A 17,791-nucleotide genomic window follows, 5' to 3' on the forward strand; every position below is an offset into this window, starting at 1 on the left:
ATTATAAGAGGAAATCCACTGTTAAAAAGACTAGGTCAACTAAATAAACCACTAGTAGGGCTGGGCAATTCTATCGACCCTGCGATATATATCGATATTTAGTTTTCCCAAAAAGTATTGATTATTCAGCCGCGAGTATCGATACATTAACTCCCATTCAATTCCGTTTGCTTTGCAAGAAGAGCAATTAGGTCATCCAGCCACAGGTGTTGCTGTAGAGCATTTCAAGCAAGTTACCCATCTCGATACTCTACAAGCCAATGTCTTCCTCTTCATGTTTACGCAGTCAGCACGAGGAGATTCAAACAAACAACAGGAACAGGATACCAGGACTCCATCGCGTGCACCTAAGCACAGAGATATATTCACTACATGCCGCATCCGCTGTTTCTTTCCATTGGAACGATGCGCCATCTTGGGCAGGTGGAAGCCCTGTCTACTTATTGTATTAGTGAACGGAGGCAGAGGTCTATCAACAATTAAAATCATCATAACTCACTGAATTTTCAACCAATTTTCAATCCATTTGGTTTATTATAAATGTCAGGCATATATTTATGAATATAGATTGTTTAAATTAAAAATGCAGATAATGTGCAACGCCATTGAAAGGCATATGGGTATTTGTCAAAACGGATATAAAAATGGATTGATGTTAACAATAAAAACAACGATAATGATATATTTAATAATAATAACACAAATGTCTCACCACATCTTTCATTTTCATTCATTCATTCATTTAATTCATTCATTTTGTCCAGCATTTCCAAGCTATAGACTCTCTGTTGAGTCACAGCCATATATTGTGTAACTGATGCTTTCAGTTTTCAGTTCAATTAATTCAATCCACTCACAAGATGTCACCAAAATCACACTGTCCCTTTAATCATGAGATTATTTTTTTCGCTACAGCCCTAATATTTAGGTATTTATTTATTTATTTATGGAATATATCTGTAGGTATTTATTTATTTATTCATTTCTCTATTTTTAATTATGGTAGAGTTGGTCCTCCATAGTCTGTCAGTGGAGGTGTGGCATCTCTTTGGAGGGGCAGGGCACCCCCCCAATATAATGATTGGGGAAACACTGATCTGTCACAAAATCATCTTGCAGGTGAAATGGTAGTAAATGCTGAGGGACAGTTCTCACCTGAGTAAACGTGTCTGGGATCTCTCCTGTAGGTGTATGTGTGGAGAGGATGCAACCTGACTTGTCCCCTGGAGGATTGACTTCAGCATCAGTGGGAAGAGAAGAGCTGTAGCCATTGAACCTGCTCCATACTTCTGTGTCAGTACTGACCCTGTTATCTCGGTTAAAGGAAGATCGTGATATGACACCAAACTTGCGTGTTCGTTTGCAGTTTGCCAGGCTGTCAGTTGACTCAGATGCACACTGATTGTGTTGCAGGTCTTCACACTCGTTACTGCAGACAGGTGTACTGACACTATCACTGACATCACAGGGAGGGAGAGGAGCCTTTCTCTTGACTCGCCGGAGTAAGATCAGATAGACGCAGCCTTGATTCCAGCACTGGTCAACCAAGTAGCTATTAAAAAAAACAAAAACAAATACAACTGTCATAGCAAATATGAATATGTGCATTTCTTTTTCAAACAAAAGACACACAAACAAAGGCCTAATGATGGTTAACCAGTATGATCTAATCTTTCAAGACCAAGAGGAATGGAAAAGAAGCCGTGCCAACAATACTGATGTGCAGGCTTGGGGAGTAACGGATTACATGTAACGGCATTACGTAATCAGGATACAAAAAACGGTTACTGTAATTCGTTACAGTACAGGGAAAAAACATCAAATTATGGTACATTTTATACGAAAGGGGGTTACTGGGCAGGATTTAATTTTTCAAGTCAAAAATGTGACATACGGCGGTGTCACATGCAATGCGACACTTTACGAAACAAACTACAATGATCACCCATGCCACCCATGGCCGTGGATTACAGGACCCATGGGTCTATGACAAGCGGCAGCCTCTGGGTCTAAGTGATGAAGCCCATGCGGAAGTGCCAAAAATTTGAGACAGGTAGTCGAAAGTTGAGTATGTGGGTCTCAACCTCCGACACGACCTCCCATGTCCATCCAAGCAAACTGAGCATCTGCTTAGGGTCCCGCAGCCACTAGAGAGCCCCCAAGAGCAATTAACAAAGAATTTTATTTAAGTCATTAATTTATTTATTTATTTTTGCATGTAGGAGTGATGATTTCTATATGATCACAGCTATATTATTGTAAAAAAACACAGTTTTATGTTAATAGAGTACTGCTGAGGCTTTGCGCTTCTTTAAATATCAAAGATCCGCTGCGGTGCGCACTGCGCATCTAAAGCGCTGAAGGTAAAACAATATCGGAAAAAAGGACATATCCTTCAGGGGCATATATAAAGAGGAAGAAAGAGGAAGTGGAACGCCAAGATAAAGGTTTCTTTGCCTTGTCTTGGTAATGGAATGTTTATCAAAGAGATTTGTGAAGCCATTAATAGCAAATTAGCTAGCTAGTTAAAAACGTGTTTGTATTTAACTGTGATTGAGCTTATTGTCAATGTTGGCCCTATATATTTCGGCTTTTTCTGGTTTCAAAACAAAGTTTTTGCTAACTTTTGATAGCAAACATTAAACGTCACCGTGTGCTGGCCAGCGCGGTGATGGTTTCTAGCAATATGTTATGCTAGCAAACGTGACTTGTGTTGCGTGTGTGATTGCACAAATTGTTTGCTGCAAAGGTGGTAATTTATGAAAGTGAAATAGATGTATACTTTTTACATCAACTCATAAATGATGTGAAATTTTCCCTGGAGCACTGTTGAAGTAGGAGGGACAGAATCAGCCCAGTGTCAGTCCATCCTCGGGCTCAATTGTGGATAATGCATCAGGTGGGGGAAAAACTGTCACCATACAGTATACATTTAATTTCTAAATATAAGAAGAATTACACCCACGGGGATATTGATTTAGTCAAAGTACCTCATGAATATGGGTGTGTATGTATGTATGTTTTTCATCTTAGGTCCATCTCTATCCTCTACAGAGCTCTGTCTCGCACCCCCATCCTCTGTGCCCACTGTCCCTTATATTTTACACATTTTAGAGTGGCCTTTTATTGTGGCCAGCCTAAGGCACACCTGTGCAATATTCACTCTGTCTAAACAGCATGATGATATGCCACAACTGTGAAGTGGGAGGATTATCTCAGCAAAGGACAATAGGATAATCAGAGTGGTATGAGTTCATAGTAGGTGTGTGCATGACCAACAATCAATATTATTGACAGAAATAGAGGGCCCCAAAATCAAATTTTGCTTAGAGCCCCATGGAGGCTTGGGCTCTGCATGATGTCCCACACTGCCCATGGATCAGCAGCCTGGAACTGCTGAAGAAAATCAGGCCACGGCTGATAAACCTGCATACACCAGGTGGAAACTCCAACACCATTTTGAGTTTTCATCTTCATCAAAAAACGGCAATCACATCATCATGCAGTCTAAGTTAAGAGTCTAAAATGTTGTCTGCATTAAGAGACTTCAAAATTAAAGAAACATTTATAGGCATGAAAACAAACAGTATGTGTTCTGTATGTTTTACATGCTGTTACACTTCACTGTACTTCATTTTTTCACCTGCTCTACCTTAAATTATAACCAGGCCTTCTTCGTTAGGTTTAGAGGGGGAAACAAATCAAGTCAATTAGCAAAGTTTGTCAGAAAGGGCTATTGGCAAAAGGCTATTAAGGCTAACTGCTTCTGTGTGCAAAGGAGATGAGTGACAGCAGATGATCATGTTTGGCACACATGGAATTAAAGTCAAAAGCTATGCATTTCATATCACAGGTAATTCAATGACTCGTCGATAACTCTACTATCTTACACACCTCTTTCATGTGATTTTTGTTACATCTAATTATAACAGGGGCCTAGAATTGGGTGGGACGCTAGGGACAAGTCCCTACCAATATACAGCAACTAATTGGTCGTCACTACCATTAATAACTGCTGTCCATAGGGTTTAGTCAATAATTATGGCACACAAAGGTTAACAGTCGGCCTCTCCTAGAAGTCCCGCCTCTAACCTGAATATCCCTCTCTGATTGGCTCTACCGGTTTCCAGCTAACATGCGATTGGGCATACTCCATCTGCTTGTAATGCTACTTGTAACCAGCTGTAGATAGGATAGGAGGTGGCAATACATTTATCTTTGTAAGTGTAAGTGTAAGTTGTCGACATATTTTGGCATGTTTGGTATGTCAGCTAGACGGATTTTAATATCAGTGGTGTCATTTGCATTTACATTTATATTTTGTCCTGCTTGTGTGCTTCCTTTTTTAAAGTATGTCAACTCCACATGTTAGACTTTTTTTGAAGTCAAAGTTTAAGTTACTATAAGGGTAACTGCAGAGTCTCAATAGTACAGATCTTGAATAAAAGAAGTCTTAAAATTATTTCCATGTATTTTCATGACCCTAAATTGACCTTAAGTGTGAGTACGAATAGTTGTTTGTCTCTGTGTGATGGCATTATGATACACTGGCGACCTGCCCAGGGTGTACCCCGCCTCCCACACGATGACAGGGATAGGCTCCAGCAACCCCCATGAATAAACAAATGATTGTTTAAAATAATAAAACAATTAATATTTTTTTCTCAGGCAGTAACTGTACCACCAAGCTCGATGATCATTGTATCCCTAATCTGTTCATATGTCATGCATCAACATATTCTTGTCAGGAGACAGACAGTAAAGAGGCTGGAGAAGATGATGGAGGACAGGGCAGAGGAGGCAAAGAAGGAGAGGCTGGAGGAGAGGCTAGAAATCCACGGGTGAGATCAAATACTGATGGGTATGTAAGCCTTGAGATTCATCATTGTGACAAATGTGTGATGATGTGTGTGTGATAACAATCTGAATACCAGTGATACTTAGGTAGGCTAATCTGCTTGTTCAAGGGCTCAAATGTTGCTACATCTATACCCCCAGGGTATTCTTCAAAGTTGTCTCCTTGCCTTTCATTAGTTACTTTAATCTATAACATTGCAGAATGCATTGAATTCTTGTATTCTCCTTGAATGAAATGTGTCGATTACTGAATTTTGTCTCTGACTATGATCATTAGCAATGTCAAAATCAAACCTACTCCCCTGAATTAACAATAATAATTAAAACTAATCAATTTCATTCTTATCATTGCAGATATTGCTGTTATAGCCTATGGCATAGTATGATTTATGATGATGTGTTTTGCACGGTTTATGTTATTTATTTATTCCTTTTTTAAAAAAAAATCAATGGATATCTGATTTGTTAATTTGATAAATGATTTTATATATTACTCTAATAAATACATTTAGCTGATGACATATCTTCTGTACATTTTTGTCTTTATTTACATGTTTGGGATTGAAGTATTCCAAAAGTAATTAAAAGTAATCAGCTACATTACTTTTATATTGTGACACCATCTCTATGTTTAAAGTCAGGCTTAAGACTTTCCTTTTTGACAAAGCTTATAGTTAGAGCTGGATTTAACCATCCCTTAGTTATGCTGCTATAATCCTAGGCTGCATGGGGACGATGCTCTGAGGACATGTCCTCTCCTCTTTCTTCTCTGGCTCCTGTCCTCTAATATCTTATCATTTTATTTTCTATTACTAACCACTGTGTCTTACTCTCTCCCCTCCGCTCCCCTCCCCCTCCATCTTCTTGTGAGGGTCTCTGGTCTGGAGTGCTGAATATCTGACCTGCGGAGTTCTAAGCTACATCTGCTGTCGTGGCCTCATCAACCAGCCCAGTCTTCATAGTCTGGAGTTCAATTTAGTTCAATTCAGTTTTTTCAGTTCAGTTTTCAATTCAGTTGAATTCGGCTATGGCTTAGTAGGTAGAGCGGGTTGTCCATGAACCAAAGAGTTAGCGGTTTGATCCCTGAGTGTGCCATATGCACATATTTATTTATATAGTGCCAATAACAATACAAATTGTCTCAAGCCGCTTCACAAAAACCAGCCTGCAACCACCAGAGCAAGCCTGAGGGCGACGGTGGCAAGGAAAACTCCCTTTTAACAGGAAGAAACCTTGAGCAGAACCCAGCACATATGGAGGGACCCATTTGCTGAAGGAAGTTTGACAGAAGTTTGTTTATCTGTTTCTCCTGCTCTTCTTTTCTCTCTATCTTCTGTGTTTCTACCCGACTGGGTTCTCTGGATAGTAGATGTGTGTACCTGGGTGTCACTGGCTGGACATCTTCTGATTTTGAATGAAAATAAGCTTGATTAGTTTTTCATCTGCTGCACTAAGTTTCCTTGGCCGACCACTGTGTCTACAATCCTACAAAAACCCCAGTGTACTAATAAGGATTGATGTTGATTTGAAGGTAAAGGGTAGTAACATCAAATATTGATGTGATTTAGATTTTTCTTGTGTTCGCTTACTTTGGATTTTGTAAATTGATAAAAAATAAACATAATCATTATTAATATTTTTAAAAGCATTTTTAGTTTACAGAACTTTTCTACGTGCCTAACACATCTGCACTGTTTTATTTATTTAAAAGGCAGTATAGGATTTCTTAAAGTTTAAAGTTTCTTTAAGCAAATTTTCAGGTATTCATTTGGATGAATGATTCAAATTAATTGTGCCACCATCACCTTGCAAAGTGCTAACATTATATAATTTCGTTGTAATCATATTTGTCTTGACATGTTTGGTCCAAGGGTGGCACAGTGGAGTTTGGATGTTCTCAGTGGATGTTCTCCCTGTGTCTGCATGGGTTCTCTCCGGGTACTCTGGTTTCCTCCCACCTCGCAAGACATGCTCGTTAGGCTGATTGGTTACTCTAAATTGACCCTAGGTGTGAGTGTGAGTTGTTTGCCTATGTGATAGCCCTGTGATAGACTGGCGACCTATCCAGGGTCACCTCTTGCCCGATGATGTGTTCCAGCAATCCTCGCAACCCTAATGAGGATAAGCAGTAATAGAAGATGAGATGAGATGTTTGGAACATGTAATTACCTGGCACCACTGACATTTACTCCCACCATCAGTTGCCCATTCAGTGACAGCAGTTCATCTCTCAGTTTGATTCCCTCACAGCAGGCTGCTGGACTTCTCCTTCTCACCCCTGTCACCCAGATGCAGCCCACATCCAGGATCGGGCCCTGGTCCCTCCACCTTCTTGGGCCTCCTTTCTTTCTGCCATTAGGATCCCCAAAAATTGGGATGTTTCCAAAACTAAGGCCAAACTCAGCAGCATCTCCCTTATCTTTACTGAGGGAAACAGCATGGACCTCAACATCTAACCCCTCCTTGCAGGAGTATGGGTTGGCTGATGGAGATGTGTCACTCTCCATGAAGTTAATCTTAATGTACTCTACCAACTTCTGAATGGCAGCCAGACACAGGGATATGTCCTCGACATTAAGACTGCTAACACTGCTGATACTGCGCACACTGTCTCCCTCTCCAGGCTGGTAGGACTCCTGATCAACGTGCTAGAGGAAGAAAAGCAGTGACTGATTAGTAAATGAAGCTGGGTGAAGATCACTTGCGTTAACATTCTGAAATGTTGTACCATCCATTTGTTTGTTATTTATCAGAAAAAAAACATACATTTGAGACTTAATGCTAGTTTTCACATTTAAGTCATGTTTTATTTTTTATTTCTTTCATATTTTACATGTTTTGAAATTTGTTGTTTAAAAAAACTGTCTGGGAGTGATTCAGCTCTGATTCTGAATGAATTACCTTGCCAGAATTGTCCTGTTTAAGACAGCTGTCCTGCTGTGATCTTGTACTCTGAGCCCTGTGCCAGTCCTCAAGCAATGAGAGTATGTCGAGGGCGTTGTCTTGAGTGATGGGCATCCTGGCATCTTTGACCCCCTGACCAGCAGTCACTTGGATGCCTCCAACGCTAACCTTATACACAGGAACCAGTTAGGGTTGGTTACCCCAAATCCACCTCTTGGCAGGGGTGGGGGGATCCAAGGGGCTGGTGTGTTTTGGTGTAGTGTCTGCCAGCATCAAGTTATCACCTAAGTAGAACACAGCAACATACATGTTGTATTAGCAAATGAAGTAACAAACCGTTTTACAAAATTTAGTTATCTTGCAAATCCCTCTTATACAACCAACAGAGCAGTGGACCAGCTCTCTAAATAATAACAGTTATTATTTTATTTGTCACTAATGGGGAAATTCCTTCTCTGCATTTGACCCATCCGTTTATTCACACAGTAATGTGCACATTTGGGGCAGTGGGCTGCAGTTTCAGGTAGGCTGTGTATGGAGAGCAATGGACTGTGTGCACTTGCTGTCATGAAAAGTGCTTTGTGGGGTTGGCGTTTCCATCCTTGCCTTAGCGCACAAGGAAACACTATGCGACACGTTCCATGCCACTGTTGCTACACAAACTGAAGAAAAAACTGGATCACCTTGGACACTGTAAAATTTTGCTGTAAATTTGTTCATGATGCTTCTGTAAATTCTGTAAATTTTTTTGACTACACTGTTTTCCATTTTATTTCACTAGAGAAGCTATTTTTTATTTTATTTCAATCTAGTCTTGTTTTATTTTAACTGGATTTATTCAAAAATACGTAAATGCATGCTTTTCTTTAAATCGAATAAACTGCCACTGTTAGGCAATGAGTGGAAAACAATGAAAATATTACAGCAAACATGTTGTATTTTGATAGTTTTGTACAGCAGAATGGTCTCTTTCACCATAATATGCTGCTGTGCCCCACTTAAGGTGCACATTGTTCTAAGAATAACACGAGTAAAGGTAATGCATAACATTTTTTTTGTCCAACTTGGTTCTTACAACAACTGTTTTGAACATCTTGAACCCATAAAAACCCCGCTTTTTTCAACCATGTAAAAGAGCATCATGCCAGCACTTCTGTAATTTCCTTCCATAAATTCCTTGGTCACACTTGGTGACATCGGAAAATGAGGCAGGAGCTAGTTGCCATTTCACTGCATGCTTTTATTTCGAGAGCTGCTACACTGCCATTACTTTGCCTAGGCAAAACTCAGAGGTTCCAGCAACTTAGTTACACTGATTTTACACTTTACACTTAAAAAACAATAAAATATATCGCAGTAATTGGATATACAGTACTGTGTCAAAGTTTTTTTATCAATTTATAAAATACGTGTACTACTACCCTTTACCTGCAAACCAGCATCAATTCTTATTAGTACACTGGCACAAAGTCAGGGATCTGTAGGATCGTAGATGCAGTGGTTGGCCGAGGAAACTTAGTGCAGCAGATGAAAAACAAACAAAAACCTTTCAAAGTAACAGCAGTCCAGCAGAGCAATCAGCTCAGAAGTGGCAGAAACCAGTAACACCCAGGTACACCCATCTACTGTCCAGAGATGTCTGGTCAGAAGTGGCCATCCCCCTGACATGGAAACAAGGTCAAGAGACTCAACTATGCAGTGTATGCAGGTAACAGTGAAGCATGGTGGAGGTTCCTTGGAACTTTGGGGGTGCATTTCTGCAAATGGAGTTAAGGATTTGGTCAGGATAAATAGTGACCTAAATACTGAGAAATACAGGCAGATACTTATCCATTATGCAATACCATCAGGGAGGTGTATGACTGGCCCCAATTTTATTCTGCAGCATGACAAAGAGCCCAAACATACAGCCAAGCTCATTAAGAACTATCTTCAGTGTAAAGACGAACAAGAAGTCCTGGAAGTGATAGCATGGCCCCCACATAGCTGTACCCAATACAATGCCATATATAGACTATAGTAAGTATTACTATAGTATTTGTAGTATTTAAAAACAAATGTTGGACCTCATTCAGAACCAAAATGGCTTACCTAAACATACTTAACTGGTGTGTATATGTAATTGGCAGATAAAGAAAATAATTGACAAATTCATGTTTTAACTTTAAACATAGCTAAATGTAGTAAGGACAGTCAATCACCAAGCCATTTTGGCCTCTTCTCTTCTGCTAATATTGCAGCATGCGTGTAGGATTTCACCTGGGGACTAAATAAACTCTCGGTCAATTGCGTGGAACCTGACCGAGTCAGAGTGTAATATGCATCCTCATGATTGGCTCAGCAGCGATAGGGGTGGGCCACACTGTGTACAGGAAGCTTAGATTGACAGGTCTAGTGTGGCGCTCTCTGTGAAACGTCTTCTGTCTCCATTTATCTCTTTACTAAATTATGTTGGATTCATGTTAATGTGTATTTAAAGAAATTTAAATTTATGAGGGGAAATTGTGTGTTGCGTGTGTGTGTAAAAAATGTCTAATCAACCAAAGATTTTGCAACCCCCCTGCAGTACTTCCGCAGACCCCCTGTTGAAGACCTATGCTTTAAGACACAAATAGCAGGTAAGGGGTCCCTTCTTAATCTCTCCATCAGTTTGGGGGTCCTTGGCCTGAAAAACATTGCAGTCATAAAGTAACACTCTGAAGATTGCCAAAGAAATAAATAAATAATAATAATAATAATAACAAAATCTACTCCTAACAAAGCCCAACAGCAATATTTGTTTGTTCCTTGTTCAGTTTCATTATACTTGTTAAGCAATTGAACAAGCTGATGCTTCAAGAATTGTATTGGCTGGGTTCATTCAGTGTGATAATAACACAAGCAAAGAATTAACAGCATTTGTTTCCGGACACCCTTAAAATTTTACACAATCTCAAATTATCATGACATATTTGTGGAAAGCCTTTTTCGTGTTTCAAAAGGTGTGGCTGCATTAGACAGACACAAACAAATCCAAATTATATTTCTTAACTTTATTGTTTACAAGAAAAACTAACAAAACTAAATGCAGTACAGCTCTAATCCTGGCTGGCATGTTCCCCACGAGCCTTTCACACTCAGTGTTTTTTACATGCAAAGCTTAATTCGGCTATGCTCAAAAAACGACTTTCTGACTACAGTCCTTGTCCCAATTTACACGCAATGGAGACAATCGAATAACTGATGGGAACATGTCCTCCTCCTCCACACTAGGTGGCGATATGTGTCTTTTCAGGGGGATAATACAACGCTTATATAGTCTGTTTTCCGTTTAGCCTACTAGTCACATAATAAACGAGTTGTTCATGCAGCGGACTGGCATTTCAAACAACAGCCAGACGGATAATAGTACAGCTCTTTTAATCTCCTACGTAATGTTCGCGCTACTTACGGTGCAGGTAAGACATGCGCTATCCCTGAGACGGTTCTTCTACCGTCTCCTTCTTTGATGTTTTTGTTCTGGGGTCACACGCCAGTGCAGCGGTTGTGGAGCATGCGCACAAGCGTTATCCGATTGTCGTCCGATTAAGGCGTATACATGAAGGAGAAAAACTAATTCCAATCGCATTATCTGGGTCTTAATCGGATAAAGAGTAACGTGTTTACATGCACTTACGTTGTCCAGCTAGAGTCCGATTAAGCCAATAATTTTTTTTTCACGTGCATGTACACGCACTGACTGTTGAGGGGCAATCTTCTCCCACTCTTCTTTTAATTACTACTTTTAATTATTCTAAATTCATATGGGTTTGGAGAAGGGCACAATATTTGCTTTGTTCAATGTGCCATCACAGACAGTGAGATGACCAACACCAGCAGCACTCATGCATCCCCAAACCATGATACTGCCTCTACCATTTACGACAGTAGGTACTGTACATGCCGGAGATAATGGTTCACCTGGCCTTCTGCCTACCCTCACATTAGCAGGAGGATAAAGGTGGACACTGGACTCATCTGACCACAGAATCTTCTTCCAGATCCTGTCTGTCCAGTCCTTGTGCACTTTGGCCCAACAACACTGTGCTAACCTCTGTCTCTCATTGATCAGGGGCTTCTTGACAGCCTTAAGCTATGATCTAAAAGTCAACCCCGTGCAGTGTGGGTGGAACACTGGACACCAGTTTTGGATGTCATTGGGCAGTTTTACCTGCACATGTGGATCAAGGTGTTCCATTTCTTGCTGAAGAAACCCCTAGACACCCAGATATTGGTTTATCTTCCAAGCTGTTGGTTCGTCTGTATTTCTGCAGAGTGTATCGACTGCTGAAAGACTGCATCTGCACTTCCTGGCCATCTGGCTGCAGCTGTACCCTTCCTGGCTAAGAATCTGTATCTGTATCAGGCATGTTTCCTGTGTTAGGTTTCTTGTTTTTAGCCCTTTTTGTGTCTAAAGAATGTTCAAAGGTACTGGCTTCATATAGACACGAAGCATGGTAACAGAAAAATGTGCCGTTTAATAAAAAGCACGGCCTTCATTAGTGGATCACTGCTACCAAAACGACCCAATACTCAAAATTTCTTATGCATTTGTGCGGAAACAATCAATTTTAAGTTTTTAATGGCAGTTTTAGGATTTGTTCAGTATTTTGTCTGTGTTACTAAAGAAATTGCACTTGAAGACCTAAGAGTGATTCTTAATGCAATATTTCACAAATGCATGGGGTGCCACTAGAGATGGCATGTTTTCGGTATGCGAAAACTTTTTTCCACCACTCAACATTTGCATTAGCACAGGTGAAAGCAACACACCCTAAACTGACATTTTTCCTTATATAACATAGACAATTGCAGATCAATAATACTTCATTATTACACTGTTGGTGTAAGTTCTCTAACTGACACTCTTACAACCTGATGCTTTTAAAACTCTAATATTAGGTGTGTTGTTAATAGTCTGAAACCTACTAAACTAGCAGAGTCCTTCATAGGCCCAGTTGGGGAAAAATAAGGATTGCTGAGGAATGTAGTTTGACCATTCATCTGCTTTGAGCCACATCCGTTTCAGAAATAGACAGAAACTACAGACTAAGGCCACACTAATGACTATGCAGAGTTTGTGTTTCAAATACTGTTGAGCTTTATGATACCATCTGTTCTGCTATCCCTGTACATTTAACTTAAGCTCTAATCTGAGCTGAATGATTCAATTCAGTTCAGTTTTATTCATAAAGCTTCAATAACAGTACAAATTGTCTCAAGACACTTTACAAAATCTGATCTGATCAGTGTGATTGGGAGCTTTTCTGGGTTTAGCCTTTACACAGTTCAGTGCTCAGTATACTGATTGTGGTAAGCAGAATCTGAAATTAACCCTGGTGATGTTCTAGCCCTGCTTGAAGAGACTAAAAGTCTGCTTTGGCTTATGTAATCAGTTGAAAACTGACTTTTTGCCTTTATTTAACAGTTGAACATGAACAGAGGACAATGCAAGAAGGAGAGGTGAAGAATCATTTTGAAACGTTCCCAGACTTTGTGGATGTATATTAAATTAGAGAAGAACTACGTTGCTATTGAAATGTTCATATCTTAGACTAGCTTTCCATAGCATCTCAACTGCATTAAATTTGCGTGAAACTTTAACAGAAAAAACATCAAGTACAGAAATAATTAACAATTAACCACTCCACTAGTTTGAGTATATGTCAAAATTTCTGAGCCTATGTTTTGACTACAAATTTACTACTAAAAATCTTTGAGTTGTTTGTTACAGTTATGTTGGGAGTGCATGGCCTTCACACCAACAATGCAAATCTGAGAAAGAAACTTCTTTCCATTCATGACAATGTGACCAGGCTGCTCCCATGTCACTGTATATGTTATGCAGAACTCAGACACTTGTGTGTGGGGAACAAGAGTACCCAAGTACTAAACGCTCAGCACGAGCCGACCTTTTTGAGAAAAAGATGCTCTTTTGGGCCTCTTCAACTGAGCTGGAAAAACTACTGATGTGGGCTTGTTCAAGAGGTGGCACGTTGGAAGGCTGTGCTAGCTGGTTGTACTTACTGGGACAGCATAGAGCTTCCTTTGCCTTAATACTGGAAGAGGATGTAGGCGGTAGGTCTAGGTGGGTGATACATGTCTAAGTAACATAAGCACGAAAGCCAAGTCCAAAAGTTTTCTGAAGGTATTGTCAGAAGATGTTCAATATTATTAATGCTTCTCCTTTGAGTAGTTTTAATGCTGTGGCTGATCAGCATAAGTCAGAACAAGATCACAGAAAAGGCTACTATGCATAATGCTGTGGTGCATAAAGTATGAAACATAAAGGTAAAAGGAATATTTATGTTATACTCAGTCTTAATTACTGGATAAGTATGACCCCAGATTCACAAAGTATTTCAGTTGCACAAGAAGCAGCATGGTTGTCATCGTATACAGCAGCAAGCTGAAATCACCTCAGTGCAAACAAGTGTCCCGGGGGGACAGTGGGGTGAACTAGGTGTCTTCCTAAAAAAGTTGGAAGCTAGGCTGTGCTATGGAATGGCTTGTATCCACTGTGGCAGAATGCTGGCATTCTAAGCAGGTGTAGCTTTCCTTCTAGAGGAGGTCTCCCCAGATAGGCCCCTGTGAATGCTAGCATCGTATCAGAGGTGAAGAGGTCCAACTAGCAGCGGGGATGGAGGTTTATGGAGGATGTTGTGGTCAGGCCAACAGCCAATGCTGTTGGACTGACCACTGGAATTCTGGAATTCTTCATTATTGTTCCTCTCCTGTCATATGTTGACTTCTTGAAGCTCAGGACAAAAGAAGTGAGCCTACGTTAGCCTGTGTGGGAAAGAAAACTGTGCATGCATGACTGAATAATGCCTTATGATGAAGGCAAGTGTCTTAATTGCCTCTGGCATTCAACTGAATCTGACCCACCTGAAATGAGTGCAAATGAGACCTTTTCATATGCCATAAAGGCTTTAAATTGTAATCTTCATCTAACATCTAATATTTGTCTCTTGACATGACATTTCCAACAATGACCTAAATCCATTTAAATTCAGCCCCTCCCCCTCTGCACACAATTTTAGTCTACAGTCTGTACTGACACAGATTTACAGTTGGACTTATCAACTGTCCTCCACTCTCTTTGCAGATTGTATTATTATCCATGTCAAATATAGCACATATCAGTTGCTGCAAACAATGATAAAATTTCTCCCAAATCTCGGTGCATGTGATGAGGTTTAGGCCTATAAATGTATTGTACACCTATGTACACATTGTGGGAGCCATATATTAATGGAGAAATTTCAGCTGCAAACTGAAACTTGGCATTGAACTAATTAAAGAACAGAATGCTGATTTATCTAAACCACTTATAATATCATCGTCAACTGAGTTTCAGACTGAAGTAAATATTGGACTGCACCTCCCCCCCTACCATTCTCCTCTCCTAGGCGCCATATGGCCAAAGATTAGAAAAAGCTCCACTACAGTACATCCAATATGTCACATTGTTACTGCATAAAGGAGGAAACATTCTGTTGTGCCACCTCCGCAATGTGGACACACAACTGCTAAAACTGATTTTCAAAGCATGAAAGGTGACACCATAACGGGATTCAAATATAACAAAGACACAATATTACACTGTAAGGGCCGCCTCCTATGTCATGTCCTCATGTCAGGATACGTCTATATAAGATCAGCATGTCATTAACCAACCAATTATCCTTACATTTACTTTATGGGAACTGCTTAGAGCTTCTGCTACTGCTCCTGCACACATAGCAGCTCAACATTTAAAGTAGTATAAGTTGTATCAGAAGTTTGAACGAGATGAATTCCAACTTCCAAGTGTGTAATTAATCAGCATTTTCAGTTTTCCACTTTTATTTTTTATTTTTTTAATTAAAAGTGGGAGGGAAATTGTTATAAAACCTGTACAGCAGGAGATGGGTTCTAAGAGACTAGATGCTAGACAGGGACACTGGATGCCAGGGATTAGAGGTATTTATTGTTTAAGGCTGTGGTGGGTTGTTGTCAGCAGTTTAAGTGAGCAGTGTGCAGAGAACAGGAGGCTGATTCTGTCCAGAGCTGATTTTAACCGTACTCCATTCATCCAAATTTGCTCAAAACAGTTGTTCTGCAGCCACAAATAGCTCATGTTCCCAGACTGACAGAAGTGTGAGAAAAAACTGTTTGCGTGTATGTTTGTGTACATATCAAACCAGAAAGTGTTATTTAAAAACTAGCACAGTAGAATCATGAATCAGGTTCACTGCTGAATATGATTGTATAGGTAACTAATTTAAAAAATGAAAAATAAATTAAGGAATACGCTAATATTGTACCTAGAATCCCTAACCTCTAACCTACCCTGAGCAAGAACATGTAAAATATGTATTCTGACAATAAAATAGAAGCAACTTATTTCTGTTACAAGCTTTACTTGTCTAGCTCTTAAAGTCTGACCATCGTACTCACATACTCCATTTTAACTGAAAGAGTTTAGTTCCAGCAATCATACTCCATTCCTGTTTATGATATCAAATAAGAAACCCATTCTGTCCATCTGTGACAACGGTCTACGTCTGTAACATACGCTGGAAACAGTAAGCTTCTCTGGCCCAATTGTTGTTCTGTGTACTTCTATGCACGGATTGTATCAGAAAGTGTCAGTCTATCACTGTACCTTTAGGCTACATCGCCCAGGCTCCCGATTCCAGTCCAAAACTGTATTCCAGGTTTCCACAGTTTTTTAATGATCCATACCGACGTTAGCTGCTCCGAAAAAAAAAAGAAAAAAAAAAACACATTAACAATGAAAGCGTCTTGATTGCTAAATGCGAGCAAAGTATCGCGAAGATGCATTTACGGGGATCTCGAAAAGGTTGTTTTCGGTATCAAAACTCCATTCAACTGACATTCACTGCAGGAACACCGAAACAAGAAACCAAAATAAAAAGAGCTGGAACTTTCGTGACGGTCGTGGATGATATGCTTCTAATACAGATGATCGCCGTCTTGTTCTATGTTGCGGGCGGAGAGAAGAGTCAAAATGTCCAGATTTTGTCGGAGCGACTGATTACGCTGAACTCAGGCAGCGTGGTTTACAGCTGTACTCAGCTTTGTGGCACAGATCACGTGATCAGGCGATGGCCTCCGGTGTTAACAACCATTTCAAACTGGTGACAATTCCGTTATCATTATCAGTTGAACCATCGATGGTTCAAACTGATAATGATAACGGAATTGTTATCACTTAAAATCTTGGGGTGGCACACCACAACTAAAAAGTCATAATTTCAGGAATTTTATTATATTAGTACGATTACTATTACTATTTTATTATACTGTAGTATATAGGCTAGTAGAAAACTATGAGGAAACGCCTTCTGACATACTTTTATTGTGTTACATTTAATATTAATAATAATCTAATGTGCATAGACTAATAATAGTACAGTTAACATTTTGAGTCCCACAACACTCCTGTTTCATTGTGCTATGTGTGATAGGTGATTCATTGTTTTTTAAAATAAGCTAATTATCCTTGACCTTAAAAAGACAAATGTACAGCTTAAGTTAGAGGTGCACATTTATTGTAATAAAAACAGAAAAAACAGGCACTTGCAGATACAAAAGGAAACACATGACTATGATTATACAGCATGTTTCAGAAACAGTCATACATTTGCTATTTTCCACCAGGGATCAATAGTCTTTCTGATTACCAGGCTTACATTATGTTTCAGAACAATTTTATTGTGTTGTGTTGTTAATTTTCTTCTTAAAATAAGCGACAGGTAATTGGAGGTCACAGAAAAAGTACGTGATGAGGACCGACTTTAGGGAGCACCTGGGGTCCTTTGCGATTGTGCATTCATTGTGAAAGGGCCTTAAGTGGCAATAGAAGAATATCATCAGTACCAATACCAAAATCTGTGACTGACCAGTGTGGGAGTCACCTGGGGTTGGCCAGCAAATTTATGGGGGTGCCATTGCATATCTTTAAGGAGACACCATGAGTTGCACCACTTCGTTACTGTTGTAA

At 39.7% G+C, this 17,791-nt stretch overlaps 1 protein-coding gene across 5 annotated transcripts in view; it reads right to left on the minus strand.

Annotated features, from left to right (window-relative positions):
• Nucleotides 1–16,857, minus strand: part of pdzd2 (PDZ domain containing 2) — a 41,873-nt gene extending 25,016 nt beyond the window's left edge. For 3 of the 5 annotated variants that reach the window (XM_047592717.1, XM_047592713.1, XM_047592718.1), the window contains exons 1-4: nt 16,430–16,857; nt 7,759–8,045; nt 7,027–7,505; nt 1,156–1,552 (exon numbers count right to left, since the gene is read on the minus strand). In XM_047592717.1, the coding sequence (XP_047448673.1) occupies nt 1,156–1,552; nt 7,027–7,505; nt 7,759–7,875 (993 nt within the window). In that variant the 5' untranslated portion in view covers nt 7,876–8,045; nt 16,430–16,857. The remainder of the gene's footprint in view (nt 1–1,155; nt 1,553–7,026; nt 7,506–7,758; nt 8,046–16,429) is intronic. The other 2 variants (XM_047592714.1, XM_047592716.1) reach the window with 2 other exon arrangements.
• Between the last annotated feature and the right edge of the window lie 934 nt (nt 16,858–17,791).

This window comes from Mugil cephalus, chromosome 8 (assembly GCF_022458985.1).
Source record: "Mugil cephalus isolate CIBA_MC_2020 chromosome 8, CIBA_Mcephalus_1.1, whole genome shotgun sequence".
Classification (NCBI taxonomy): domain Eukaryota; kingdom Metazoa; phylum Chordata; class Actinopteri; order Mugiliformes; family Mugilidae; genus Mugil; species Mugil cephalus.